This window comes from Camarhynchus parvulus, chromosome 13 (assembly GCF_901933205.1).
Source record: "Camarhynchus parvulus chromosome 13, STF_HiC, whole genome shotgun sequence".
Classification (NCBI taxonomy): domain Eukaryota; kingdom Metazoa; phylum Chordata; class Aves; order Passeriformes; family Thraupidae; genus Camarhynchus; species Camarhynchus parvulus.
This window is the reverse complement of record NC_044583.1, coordinates 2,497,122-2,511,025: the sequence shown is the minus strand read 5'-3', so window position 1 is coordinate 2,511,025 and position 13,904 is coordinate 2,497,122. Positions and strand designations below refer to the sequence as shown.

Below are 13,904 nucleotides of genomic sequence, written 5' to 3'. Positions count from 1 at the left end.
TGCTCTCATTGCTGGGAAACCTTTAGACTAAAGTTTAGACTAAAGACTAATTTAAACTAATTTAAGTCTAAATTAGGCTTTAGATTTAAGCAAAGTCACTTGAGGTAGGAAAGAAAATTATGCCTTGTCACAGAGATGAATGTGGCAGTGACCCTGAGCAGATCCTGACCATGTCCTGGTTTGAAAGGTGACCTTGAGCACTGGGAAGCTTCCTCTGAGGAAACCTGAAATAATTTGTAAAACAATGGGTCATATCATAGGAGGACTGGAATGGGAATTATATCCTCGTCTGGAGAATAATTGTTACAGACTGGGGAATGGAGGATGCTTAATGGAAAGCAGGAGGAAAGATGGGCCCAGAGTGTTTCTGCCCAGGATCGTTTCTATGTTCTAAGAGTGTGGTGTTGCAAACCTTCTCTATCTTGAGAGCATACATGGTATTGAAATGGCAACAGAATCCTTTGAGGTTATGAATATCTCCCATCAGAAACAGTTCCTTGTGCTGCCTCTGGCCTGACACAGGGAATGTGTGAGGTAACAGTTGGTAACATGCAGACTGATGAATATTTTTGCTGCTGTTTTGGGGGTGTTGTTGTGGGAGGGTGGCACTACAAACTGCTTTCCATGTGTATTTTAGGGTAGTTATAGAAGCTTCCACAGCTCTTGACATGGCAGATAATTGCTACATCTCTTCAGAGATAATTTTTAAGGGCAGTTGAAGAGATGGGGTTAATCTGGTGCTGTTCTTCCCTTTCTTGTGCTCTTGCATGGTCAGTCTGGGTAGAGATGATGTGTCCTGTTATTGCACATGGCTCATTCTGGTGTCTGGATCAACACACCAAACCGCCACGTCTACAGAGCAGCCCAGCTCTGGTTTTCTTTTCTTGAAATTCTCTCATCCGGTTAACATTTTGAGTGCACTTGTGGTTTTTGTGTGATCTTTTGAAGAAGATCTGTGGGGATTTGGATCAGTATTGTTCATAGACTCTAATCACAGAACGTTTAATAACTCTGTTTGTATCTGCTATTGCTGAAAAGGCACAAAGCATCCTGGCATGAGGGAAAAGTCAAAGAGGCACAGAATGGATTTGCAGCACTCTATATATTTGTGACAGCCATGGGGGACAGGAGAGAATTTGAATACATCTTTGGGGTTTGGGGAGGGAATAGAGAATGTCTGCCTAGCTGTGGAGATCCCAGTTCCCAGGGTGTAAGATACAGGATCACAGTAGAATATTGTGAGGACGATCCCACAACACAGTGCTGCTCTTCTGGAATCCTAACAGGACATCCAGAAGTTCTGCATCTCTTAGGGCACTGTGCATTCTGGTATTGCTGCTTGTGAAGACATCTGCCCTGTGTACCCTTAATTAACTGGTTTTGATGTGGAATATTTTTTGTCAATGAGAAGCTTTTTGAAATTTGGAGCGTGCTATCATGCCTTGTCTGAACACTTCCTTGCAGTCAGAAGGGAAGAGGAATGAGAACTTTTCCCAAAGAATGTGTCCATACACCATGTCAAGAATATTAAAGAGATGGTAAGGCAATTCCCTTCTTGGTAAGGGAAAAGTGAACAGAGGATGGAAATGGAAGAAATTTGAAAGCAAGAACACTGCACTGAAGGAAGGAAAGATGGATATAGATAAAGAGAAGGAAAGAAGAAAGTAGTAGAAGAAGAGAGAGAGAAAGGGACAAACTGTAAATGAGTTTACTGGCAAGTCATGGACACTACCACTATAAACGAAAAGGGAAGAAGGTGACAGAGTAAAAAAGAAGGAAAGAGAGAAAGAAAAACAGAAAGAACATGCTACGAAAGAATGGCACAGGGAGAGAATTAAGAATGAGAGATGACAAAGAGAAAAAATTTAAAAATCAGGATTACCCACGAATATTGACTCAAAGTGCTGGCCGGAGCTGGTTGTGAACAGGCTCCGCCTTGGTTACAAATCTGCATTCCAGCTCTGATACCACGTAATTAGAGTTGGGAGATCCGGAATACTTTTGTTTCCTGTGCGGCCCAGGAGGCGGCTGGCGAGATATCAGAAGGAGTAAAGGGAGACCAGCGGAAAAACTCCAAAGGATAAAATATAAAACAAGCCCAGTAATAAGAAAAAACAGAGGAGATGGCCATGACGGAGCGGAGGCACAGGCGCTGTCACGGAGCGTGTGAGGCGGCGGAGCAGCGCACGGTGTCGCTGCAGGCTCAGGAACGGCTCGGTGTGGGCGGCTCCGCCCCGGTGCGGCGGAGAGCCCGGCTGTGAGCGGGGGGGGCGGCTTGGGCCGGGCAGCAGAGCCGGTGCGTCCGGGCGGCGGCGGGGAGCCGTGCGGGGCCCGGGCCGGGGCCGGCAGCCACAGCGGTGGCCAGAGCGGCGGCGACAGCGGCGGCGGCGTGAGGAAAGATGGGCGAGCGTTGTTGTGCGGCGGTGGTGCGGGTGCTGGTGCTGCAGGCGGCCTGGGCGCTGTCGGGCGGGCAGGTGCGCTACTCGGTGCCGGAGGAAGCCAAGGCCGGCACGGTGGTGGGCCGTCTGGCGCAGGACCTGGGGCTGGAGGCGGGCGAGGCGGAGGCGCGGCGGCTGCGGCTGGTGGCGCAGGGCCGGCGGGCGAGCGTGGAGGTGAGCGGGGCGAGCGGCGCGCTGCTGGTGAGCTCGCGGCTCGACCGGGAGGAGCTGTGCGGCAAGAGCGCGCCGTGCGCGCTGCGCCTGGAGGTGCTGCTGGAGCGGCCGCTGCGCGTCTTCCATGTGCAGCTGGAGGTCACCGACATCAACGACAATGCCCCCGTCTTCCCCGCCGCCCGAAAAAACCTCAGCATCGCAGAATCATCTGTGCCGGGGTCTCGTTTCCCGCTGGAGGGCGCGTCGGATGCGGATATCGGAGCGAATGCGCAGCTCACCTACACGCTCAGCCCCAGCGAGCATTTTAGAATAGAGGAAGAAAACAGTAACTCTCGCAGTAAGTCGCTGTTTCTGGTACTCATGAAATCCCTGGACCGCGAGACGATTCCTGTGCACCGGTTGGTGCTGACGGCGACTGATGGGGGCCGGCCGTCTCTGTCGGGGACAATGGAACTCATGATCTGCGTGCTGGATGTGAACGACAACGCACCCCAGTTCAACCAGTCTGTGTATAACGTAGTTTTGCCCGAAAATGCATCAGAGGGGATGCTTGTAGCGAGGGTGAATGCCACGGATTCCGACACAGGAATATATGGTGAACTGGTATATGAGGTTGATACTATTGTACCGCCCTCAGCAGGAGATCTATTCAGCATCGATGCAAATAATGGAGAGATAAGAGTGAGGGGCGCCCTGGACTACGAGACAGTTACTTTATACGAACTACACATTAAAGGTACAGATAAGGGAACACCTCCGCTGTCAGGTCACTGCAAGGTGGTGGTGGAGGTGCTGGACGTGAACGACAACGCGCCGGAGGTGTGGGTGACGTCGCTGTCGGTGCCGGTGCCGGAGGACGCGTCGTTGGGGACGGTGGTGGCCCTGCTGAGCGTGTCGGACCGGGACTCGGGGGAGAACGGGCGCGTGCGGTGCTGGGTGTGGCCGGCGTCGCCGTTCGGTCTGGAGGCGACGTTCTTGGGCTCGTACTCGCTGGTGCTGCGCGAGGCGCTGGACCGGGAGCGGGTGTCGGAGTACGAGGTGGAGGTGCGTGCGGAGGACGGCGGGGCGCCGGCGCTGCGCGCCAGCCGCGGGCTGCGGGTGCCGGTGTCGGACGTGAACGACAACGCGCCCTTGTTCGCGCAGGCCGTGTACACGGTGCTGGCGCGGGAGAACAACGCGGCGGGCGCGGAGCTGGCGCGGCTGTGGGCGCGGGACCCGGACGAGGCGGCCAACGGGCGCGTCAGCTACTCCGTCTGGGAGGGCGGCGTGGGCGTGGGTGGCGCCGCAGGGTCCTCGTCGTCGTCGTCGGGGGTCGGGTGGCGTCCGGCGTCGAGCTACGTGTCGGTGGACGCGGAGAGCGGGCGCCTGTGGGCGCTGCAGCCCTTGGACTACGAGGAGCTGCAGGTGCTGCAGTTCGAGGTGCGCGCGGTGGACGCGGGCGAGCCGCCGCTGAGCGGCAACGCCACGGTGCAGCTGTTCGTGCTGGACGAGAACGACAACGCGCCGGCGCTGCTGCCGCCCGCGGGCTCGGCCCCGGAGGCGGGCGGCGTGGCGGCCGCGGACGGCGGCGGCGCTGGCGGGGGCGGGCTCGGAGTCGGGCACGCTGTGGGCGTGGGCGGCGTGGGGGGCGCCGGCGGGGCAGGTGGTGGCCAAGATCCGCGCCGTGGACGCCGACTCGGGCTACAACGCGTGGCTGCGCTACGAGCTGTGGGAGCCGCGGGGCAAGGGCCCGTTCCGCGTGGGGCTCTACAGCGGCGAGGTCAGCACGGCGCGGGCGCTGGACGAGGCGGACGGGCCTCGCCAGAGGCTGCTGATCGTCGTGCGCGACCACGGCGAGCCGGCGCGCTCGGCCACGGCCACGCTCAGCGTGTCGCTGCTCGAGCCCAACGAGGCGGCGCTGGCCGCGGGATCCTCGGCGGCGTCGGCGGCGGTGTCGCGCTCGGCGGCGGGCGTGGAGCTCGGGCCCGCGGCGGCGAGCGCGGCCACCAACGTGTGGCTGGTGGTGGCCATCTGCGCCGTGTCCAGCCTCTTCCTGCTGGCCGTGGTGCTGTACGGGGCGTCGCGCTGGGCGCCGCGGGCGGCCGTGCTCTCGGGGCCCGGGCCCACGACGCTCGTGTGCGCCAGCGAAGTGGGCAGCTGGTCCTACTCGCAGCGCCACAGCCGGAGCCTGTGCGTGGCCGACGGCGCTGCCAAGAGCGACCTCATGGTTTTCAGCCCCAACTTCCCTCCGCCGCCGTCGGGCCCCGCGCCCAAGGACACGCAGCCGGAGCCCTCCGCTCTCCTCGACACGGTCAGTGCCTCTGCCTTGTTCGCCTCTCGCTGTTGTCTTCTCCGCCTCTTTTCTTCTCTGCTCATTCTCTCTCCAGCCCCCTGGGTAGGTCTTGATTGCAGCGAGGCCCCGCCCACGCAGTCTGAGGGCAGTGGGTGTTTAAGGATGTTAAAGGGACATTTCCATGGTCGGCCTTGTCCTTTCGTGATTTTGCGATTTCTTGGTGTGTGCAAGCAGAATTAAGGTAATATGGCACCCCAGAGTAGTTACCATCCGCAGGTGAGTTTTGCTGTGCCGGGCAGGAGTTTTACTCAGGAATGAAATCACTGCCTATTGCTGTGAGAGGTAAGCCGAGGTGCCAGCTTTGCAGGCAACTTTCTTACTTTTTTTGCGTGAAGGTTTTCAATGGCATTTTGGTGCAGGAATACAAGACAAGCCTTGGTGGTGACAGTCCCCCAGTCACTTTGGATTAACTTAATGCCTTTGCTAATTTCTGACCATGTTGGTATTAAGTCTGCATTATTATTGAAAACTGTCATCTTTCCTTTCCTGAGATGTGACACAAAATTATAGTTTGGACTTCAGCTATTTGACTCCCTGTGGAAACAACAATTCTGTAGTTAGGCTCCATCATCAGGCTCATTAAGAAGTAGGAAAGGCAGTAGGGGCTTTACTATCCACTTTTTCCTTGTATTATTTTTTCCTTCCTGTAAGGGAGGGAAACTGTAGCATGTTTACTAAAGTGAGTGTGGCAGTGGCCGGGTTAGGCCCAGGTTTATTTTAATGTGACCTTGAGCAGAAGAGCTGCCTGAGGAAGGTGGAATTCATTGAGAAGGGCATGGACCATGTTTTAAGACAAGAATGAGTCATGATGTGGTTGTCTTGAGAACTCATGTCCCAGAGTGATTAACGAAGGATAGATTCCTACAGAAAACTGTGAAGCAGGATGGGCACAAAGTGCTTCTGCCTGGGATCTTTTGCAAGACTCTATGGTTCTGGAGTTGGAGGCCTTGTGGGCCTCAATGTGCTTTGTGGTATTGAAATGGCTACAATGTCCTTTGAGGTGATGAAGTTCTCCCAGAACAGAAAGAGATTTCTGCTGATTCATCATTACTGTATAAAATGTGTTGGTAAGAGGAAATACAATGATGAATGTTGTTTGATGAACTACTTCCTTCTTATTTTGTGAAAGGCATTTTAGGAGGGTAGGACTTGAGTTTGCTGGAGTCCTTTTGTAGGAGTCCACATCTATAGCAGCTTCCTCAGCTGTTGATTTTGCCAGGATGGTTCCCTGCTGATTGTCAAGTGGGATTTGCAAGAGGATGTGATGAGGAAGAGAGTATAATCTGTGTGTGCCTCATATCTCCTACCTGAGCATTTGCAGGGTCAGCCTCAGTAGAAATGGGGTGTTGAGTCATCATGCTTAATCCTGATACCTGCATGGCCACACCAAACCCTGCAGAGCAGCCCAGCTCTGATGCTATCATAGGAATTCTGCCCCGCGGTTTGACTGTGCTTGTGCTTCAGCATTTGGTGTGGTTCTCTCAAAATAAAATGAACCTGGATCAGGATCAGAGCTGTCACTCTGATGACAGAATTTCAAACATCTCTAATGTGTACCTCTGTGGTGTTTCCATTTGAGATTGCTGAAAAAGGATTTCACATTTAAGGTGAATTTCACACAGTCTGCCAGACATTCTGTGGCCATGCATCCTTTCAAAATTTCTTTTTTATTGTGAAGGAATTGTGAGGGAAGGTGGGGATGTGCAAAGGCCTGGATCATGCTCAGAGTGGGTTTTATTGCTGGGGCAAGCTGGTTTGGTAGGGCAGTTTGGCTGCTACAGCTGTAATCCTCCAAGTGGCATGGAGTACTGCTTGGGTCCTCTGTCATGGGGAGGGTGACTTTGACTGGAGAAGTTTTTTTACTTTGGAAATGGAGATACTCTGCAGCATAAGCACTATCACTGGGGAAGAAAAGTTCCAGCTGCTGAGCTGGAAATTCATTTCCCAGAGCTTGGGATAGAGGAATCCACTGCAAAATCTTGTGAAGACCCCTGTCACCCAGGGTTGCTCTCCTGGGATCCTCTCAGGTTCTTCTGAAGTCCTGTGTGTCTTTGGTATTCTCTGTGCTCTTCCTGCCAGATGCGAAGATATCTTCCATCCACAACTTAGATCACTTGCTTTTGAAAATATGGTGTTGGTGAAACAACAGCTTTTCCGAATATCAGTCTTTCTTGATCAGACTTCTCCGAAGCTCTCCTTGTTTATATCTCTGCTCTTGTCTTGATAGGGAGTGGAAAAACTTCTGTCCATAACCAAGAAGTTGCCAGACCTGGCATTTTGATATGGTGGAATGGGACCTTCTTGTTTTCTTCTCTCCTTTTACCAAAACATTCCATCTTTTTAATTTTTTTCTTCTTTTGCATTGGCCTTGTGTTGGTAACAGTGGATGAAATGCAGACTGCTGAATTTTGGCGGCTGTCAGATAGCAGAGTTTCCAGTAGCTGACCATTGCTATGAGAGATGGATTTTCCAGTCTTCTAAGCTGAGGTTGAGGTTGGGAAAATGTCCTTAGATTTGCAGGATCTCTTCTACTTAGCATGTGATGAAAGTACATGAAGGAGAATTGCGCTCTGTTCAGTGATTTAGAGGCTTTTGCAGAATGTAGGTCTCATTTTCTCCTATTCATCTTCCCCAGAAATCTCTGATAACATTAAAAGAAAATATGCTTCAGAACCAATTCTCTCAATTGATAGTAAATATTTTCTGAAGAAGGAGCCAGGGATGCTTCAGGTAAGTTCCTGCTACCTAAAGAAGATGAGTCTGATTTCAGTTGTACTTTGGATTGACCCAATGTGCCTGGATTTGGAGTTGGACTTGATGATCCTTATGGGTGCCTTCCAGTTTGAAATATTTTGTGATTCCTTTACTGGATCAGCAGAGCACCACTGCCTCCTCCCATTCCTAACTTCTTTCTGCAGACACAGTATGAGCAAATAACAGCAAGCATGGATGAAGGAGGGACCCAAACACATTTCTCAGAGTGGATGTGTTGGGAGTCAGGGGTGTGTTCCCAGGGAAAATGACACAGATAAAATGATTCTGTTGCCTTTACCCTGTGGATCAGGCTGCACAGAGGCATTTCATGGGGTATTTGCCCCTGGGAATGGACATTATTGCTGTGTGTTTCTGACTGTGCTGGCCTGCCTGAAATATGAAGCCAGAAATTTGCATTCAGCATGCAGGTGGGAAGTGAGGCCTGAAGAACAGCTCTTCATCAGAGTATAAGAAGAGTGTTCAGAAGCTGTGGTTGCTCCATATTTTTTTCAGCATTCAGGATGGAATGATGTACTGAGCCTTGATGGTCGTGAGTTCCTGCAGAAGATTGACTAGGTTGTTTGTGCTTGTGTCTGTTTACACCAATGTCAAAGTACCTAGGGATTGGGCCTGTGTTTCAGAGGCTGTGAATTCTCTCCCTTGAGATGATGGAGCCTGAAGAGTGTGGTTTCCTTCCAGAAGCTGAGGTGAAAGAGCAATCTGTCAGTCTGGCACAGACTTGAAGTGAGGAGGAGGTTTGCTCCTTGAGTGGAGAGATGAAAGATGACAACGGAGAGGAATGAGAACTGTCACCAATGGTGTCTTTGTGCTTCATGGGGAGAGTGAAGTAATGGAAAAATACATTGATAATGGAGATAAAGAAGAGTATGTGTGTGCATAAGGGAAACGAAGAGGAGGAGGAAGATGGGAAAATAGAAGAAGGGATGGATGGACGGATGAGTTTACTGGTATGTCACAGATGCTGTCATTGTTAACAGAAATGGAGAAGAGCAAGAATGGAGGACATAAACGAATGAGAGAAGAGAAAGGCAAAAGATGCTATGAAAGTATTACACAAGAAGATAATTAGGAATGGGAGATGAAAAAGACGAGAAAGAAAATAACAGCAAAGTAGATGAGCAGTACGTAAAGACCTTACCTCTAATTGCTGTGTGGAGCTGGTTATCAAGAGCCCTCGCCTCGGTTAAAATATTCCGTGGTCCAACGCTAATGCCACGTAAATCGAGTTGGTGGATCCGGCTTATTTTTCCTGCTCTGTCTGGCTCCAGAGGCGACTGGCGAGATATCAGAAGGGGTAAGAAGAGAGCAGCGGGAAAAGTCCAAAGGATAAAATATAAAAGGAGAACGGTAAGAAGAAACCGCAGAGGAGACGCCCATGGCGGAGCGGAGGCACAGGCGCTGTCGCGGAGCGTGTGAGGCGGCGGAGCAGCGCACGGTGTCGCTGCAGGCTCAGGAACGGCTCGGTGTGGGCGGCTCCGCCCCGGTGCGGCGGAGAGCCCGGCTGTGAGCGCGGGGGGGCGGCTTGGGCCGGGCAGCAGAGCCGGTGCGTCCGGGCGGCGGCGGGGAGCCGTGCGGGGCCCGGGCCGGGGCCGGCAGCCACAGCGGCGGCGACAGCGGCGGCGGCGTGAGGAAGGATGGGCGAGCGTTGTTGTGCGGCGGTGGTGCGGGTGCTGGTGCTGCAGGCGGCCTGGGCGCTGTCGGGCGGGCAGGTGCGCTACTCGGTGCCGGAGGAAGCCAAGGCCGGCACGGTGGTGGGCCGTCTGGCGCAGGACCTGGGGCTGGAGGCGGGCGAGGCGGAGGCGCGGCGGCTGCGGCTGGTGGCGCAGGGCCGGCGGGCGAGCGTGGAGGTGAGCGGGGCGAGCGGCGCGCTGCTGGTGAGCTCGCGGCTCGACCGGGAGGAGCTGTGCGGCAAGAGCGCGCCGTGCGCGCTGCGCCTGGAGGTGCTGCTGGAGCGGCCGCTGCGCGTCTTCCATGTGCAGCTGGAGGTCACCGACATCAACGACAATGCCCCCGTCTTCCCCGCCGCCCGAAAAAACCTCAGCATCGCGGAACTGTCTGTGCCGGGGTCTCGTTTCCCGCTGGAGGGCGCGTCGGATGCGGATATCGGAGCCAACGCGCAGCTCACCTACACACTCAGCCCCAGCGATTATTTTACACTCGATGTTAAAACGTCTGATACACTCGCAGTAAGTCTCTGTTTCTAGTACTCACGAAATCTCTGGACCGCGAGACGATTCCCGTGCACCGGTTGGTGCTGACGGCGACTGACGGGGGCCGGCCGTCTCTGACGGGCACCATGGAGCTGGTGATCTCGGTGCTGGATGCGAACGACAACGCGCCCCAGTTCAACCAGTCCGTGTATAAAGTACATTTACCAGAGAATGCTACGGAGGGGACACTCGTAGTACGCGGATGAATGCCACGGACCTGGACGAAGGAAGTAATAGAGAGTGTTATATTAAAGCATATTATGTTCGACTCCTATCGGTAACAAAGAATTCTTTACCATTGATGCGAACACTGGGGACATCAGACTGACGGGCGCCTTGGACTTCGAAGAAGTTCGTTTATATGAATTAAATATTGAAGCGACAGATAAAGGGACACCCCCGCTGTCGGGTCACTGCAGCGTGGAAGTGGAGGTGCTGGACGTGAACGACAACGCGCCGGAGGTGTGGGTGACGTCGCTGTCGGTGCCGGTGCCGGAGGACGCGTCGTTGGGGACGGTGGTGGCCCTGCTGAGCGTGTCGGACCGGGACTCGGGGGAGAACGGGCGCGTGCGGTGCTGGGTGTGGCCGGCGTCGCCGTTCGGTCTGGAGGCGACGTTCTTGGGCTCGTACTCGCTGGTGCTGCGCGAGGCGCTGGACCGGGAGCGGGTGTCGGAGTACGAGGTGGAGGTGCGTGCGGAGGACGGCGGGGCGCCGGCGCTGCGCGCCAGCCGCGGGCTGCGGGTGCCGGTGTCGGACGTGAACGACAACGCGCCCTTGTTCGCGCAGGCCGTGTACACGGTGCTGGCGCGGGAGAACAACGCGGCGGGCGCGGAGCTGGCGCGGCTGTGGGCGCGGGACCCGGACGAGGCGGCCAACGGGCGCGTCAGCTACTCCGTCTGGGAGGGCGGCGTGGGCGTGGCCGGTGTCGCCGCGGGCTCCTCGTCGTCGTCGTCGGGGGTCGGGTGGCGTCCGGCGTCGAGCTACGTGTCGGTGGACGCGGAGAGCGGGCGCCTGTGGGCGCTGCAGCCCTTGGACTACGAGGAGCTGCAGGTGCTGCAGTTCGAGGTGCGCGCGGTGGACGCGGGCGAGCCGCCGCTGAGCGGCAACGCCACGGTGCAGCTGTTCGTGCTGGACGAGAACGACAACGCGCCGGCGCTGCTGCCGCCCGCGGGCTCGGCCCCGGAGGCGGGCGGCGTGGCGGCAGCGGAGGCGGCGGCGGCGCTGGCGGGGGCGGGCTCGGAGTCGGGCACGCTGTGGGCGTGGGCGGCGTGGGGGGCGCCGGCGGGGCAGGTGGTGGCCAAGATCCGCGCCGTGGACGCCGACTCGGGCTACAACGCGTGGCTGCGCTACGAGCTGTGGGAGCCGCGGGGCAAGGGCCCGTTCCGCGTGGGGCTCTACAGCGGCGAGGTCAGCACGGCGCGGGCGCTGGACGAGGCGGACGGGCCTCGCCAGAGGCTGCTGATCGTCGTGCGCGACCACGGCGAGCCGGCGCGCTCGGCCACGGCCACGCTCAGCGTGTCGCTGCTCGAGCCCAACGAGGCGGCGCTGGCCGCGGGATCCTCGGCGGCGTCGTCGGCGGTGTCGCGCTCGGCGGCGGGCGTGGAGCTCGGGCCCGCGGCGGCGAGCGCGGCCACCAACGTGTGGCTGGTGGTGGCCATCTGCGCCGTGTCCAGCCTCTTCCTGCTGGCCGTGGTGCTGTACGGGGCGTCGCGCTGGGCGCCGCGGGCGGCCGTGCTCTCGGGGCCCGGGCCCACGACGCTCGTGTGCGCCAGCGAAGTGGGCAGCTGGTCCTACTCGCAGCGCCACAGCCGGAGCCTGTGCGTGGCCGACGGCGCTGCCAAGAGCGACCTCATGGTTTTCAGCCCCAACTTCCCTCCGCCGCCGCCCCGGCCCCGCGCCCAAGGACACGCAGCCGGAGCCCTCCGCTCTCCTCGACACGGTCAGTGGCAATTCCTTGCTCAACCTTACTTATTCTTTCCTGCTTCTGCCCCTTTTGTTCTGTGCCCTGAGCAGTCGGTGCTGTGATCCAGGCCAAATTGCCGAGGCCCGAGCTCGAGTCTTGAGGGCGTGGGTGTTTAAGGAAATCAAAGGCGCCTTTCCATCTGTCGCGGCCTTGTCCTTGCCTGATTTGCCCCAGAATTCTTGCTGTGTGCAAGGGAAGGATTAATATTGAAAAAGTGTAGCTGCACCCCTGTGTTCTTACGGTCCGCAGCTGAGGTGTCCTGACGTGGATATGAATTGTTTTCCCCTAAAATGAAATCCCTTCCCTAAGGAGTCAGCTTTGCAGATAACTTTCTTACTTTTTGCTGTGAAGGTTTTCTCTTCCGGAGTTTTTTGTAGGTGCGCAAAAGAAGGGGGCTGTGCTAGCAGCAGCCCCCAGGCACTGTGTACTGCCTTTTTGCCTTTGCAGAGTGCTGACTTTGACGGGATCAGTTGTGCTTTTTCTCTGTTCTCATCCTCTGTCATTTTCCTCTACAAGAGTTGAGGGGACAGCTGACGATTTGGACTTGTGGTCTAATCTATTTTCAATCGCAGAGTGTAATTTCTCCATTTTGGTTGGTCCAACTGAGTCATTGTGAAAAGTGGGATGGTGTTCTGGAGCAGTGGGAAGACTTGTCTGAGGGAACTGGAAATAATCTGTAAAATCACGGTCCATGTCATAAGAAGAGAGGAATAGGAGATGTGAGATGATGCCTTTTTCTCCAGAATGAATGTTACAAAGTGAGGAATGGAGCATGCCTAGCAGGAGGCAGGATTGGCACAGAGTATTTCTCCCAGGATTTTTCCCAAGTTCCAAGGGTCTGATGTTGGAGGCCTTTTGGACCTTGAGATAATATATGGTATTGAAATAGCTACGGAGTCCTTTGAGGTTGTGAATATCTCCGTCAGAGACAGCTCCTTGTGCTTCTTGACAAATGGGAATGTGTTTGGGTAACAACTGGTAACATGCAGACTGATGAACATTTTTGCTGCTGTTTTTGGGGTGTTGTTGTGGGAGGGTGGCACTTGAGCAAACTGGATTCCATGTGTATTGTAAGGTACTTACAGCAGCTTCCACAGCTCTTGCCATGGTGGAACTGTGCTTCTCTTGAGACGTGATATTTAAGTGCATTTGAGAGGGTGGGTGTAATGTTGTTGTGCTTTTCTTCCCCTTCTTGTGCTCTTGCATGGTCAGTCTGGGTAGAGATGGTGAGTTCTGTTATCACACATGGCTCATTCTGGTGTCTGGATGTACACACCAATCCTCCACATCTACAGAGCAGCCCAGCTCTGGTTTTCTATTGTAGGAATTCTCCCCCGCGGTTTTGACTGTGCTTGTGCTTCAGCATTTGGTGTGGTTCTCTCAAAATAAAATGAACCTGGATCAGGATCAGAGCTGTCACTCTGATGACAGAATTTCAAACATCTCTAATGTGTACCTCTGTGGTGTTTCCATCTGAGATTGCTGAAAAGGATTTCACATTTAAGGTGAATTTCACACAGTCTGCCAGACATTCTGTGGCCATGCATCCTTTCACAATTTCTTTTTTATTGTGAAGGAATTGTGAGGGAAGGTGGGGATGTGCAAAGGCCTGGATCATGCTCAGAGTGGGTTTTATTGCTGGGGCAAGCTGGTTTGGTAGGGCAGTTTGGCTGCTACAGCTGTAATCCTCCAAGTGGCATGGAGTACTGCTTGGGTCCTCTGTCATGGGGAGGGTGACTTTGACTGGAGAAGTTTCTTTACTTTGGAAATGGAGATACTCTGCAGCATAAGCCCTATCAGTAGGGAAGAAAAGCTCCAGCTGCTGAGCTGGAAATTCATTTCCCAGAGCTTGGGATAGAGGAATCCACTGCAAAATCTTGTGAAGACCCCTGTCACCCAGGGTTGCTCTCCTGGGATCCTATCAGGTCCTTCTGAAGTCCTGTGTGTCTTTGGTATTCTCTGCGCTCTTCCTGCAAGATGTGAAGACATCTTGTATCCACAACTTAGATCAC

At 55.0% G+C, this 13,904-nt stretch overlaps 1 protein-coding gene across 1 annotated transcript; it reads left to right on the top strand.

Annotated features, from left to right (window-relative positions):
• Positions 1-2,399: 2,399 nt before the first annotated feature.
• LOC115908832 (protocadherin alpha-8-like) lies at positions 2,400-9,017 on the top strand. The gene is made up of 3 exons (XM_030957693.1): positions 2,400-4,223; positions 4,255-4,902; positions 8,988-9,017. The coding sequence occupies exons 1-3, from the start codon at positions 2,400-2,402 to the stop codon at positions 9,015-9,017; spliced, it is 2,502 nt and encodes an 833-aa protein (XP_030813553.1).
• Positions 9,018-13,904: the final 4,887 nt, after the last annotated feature.

Bases quoted from the DNA above. Each gene is read 5' to 3' on its own strand.
- LOC115908832 (XM_030957693.1), top strand. From the start codon at position 2,400: ATGGGCGAGCGTTGTTGTGCGGCGGTGGTGCGGGTGCTGGTGCTGCAG. The intron at 4,224-4,254 runs GTGGGCGGCGTG...CCGGCGGGGCAG, and splicing joins GAGTCGGGCACGCTGTGGGC to GTGGTGGCCAAGATCCGCGC. The intron at 4,903-8,987 runs GTCAGTGCCTCT...GTCTGGCTCCAG, and splicing joins CCTCCGCTCTCCTCGACACG to AGGCGACTGGCGAGATATCA.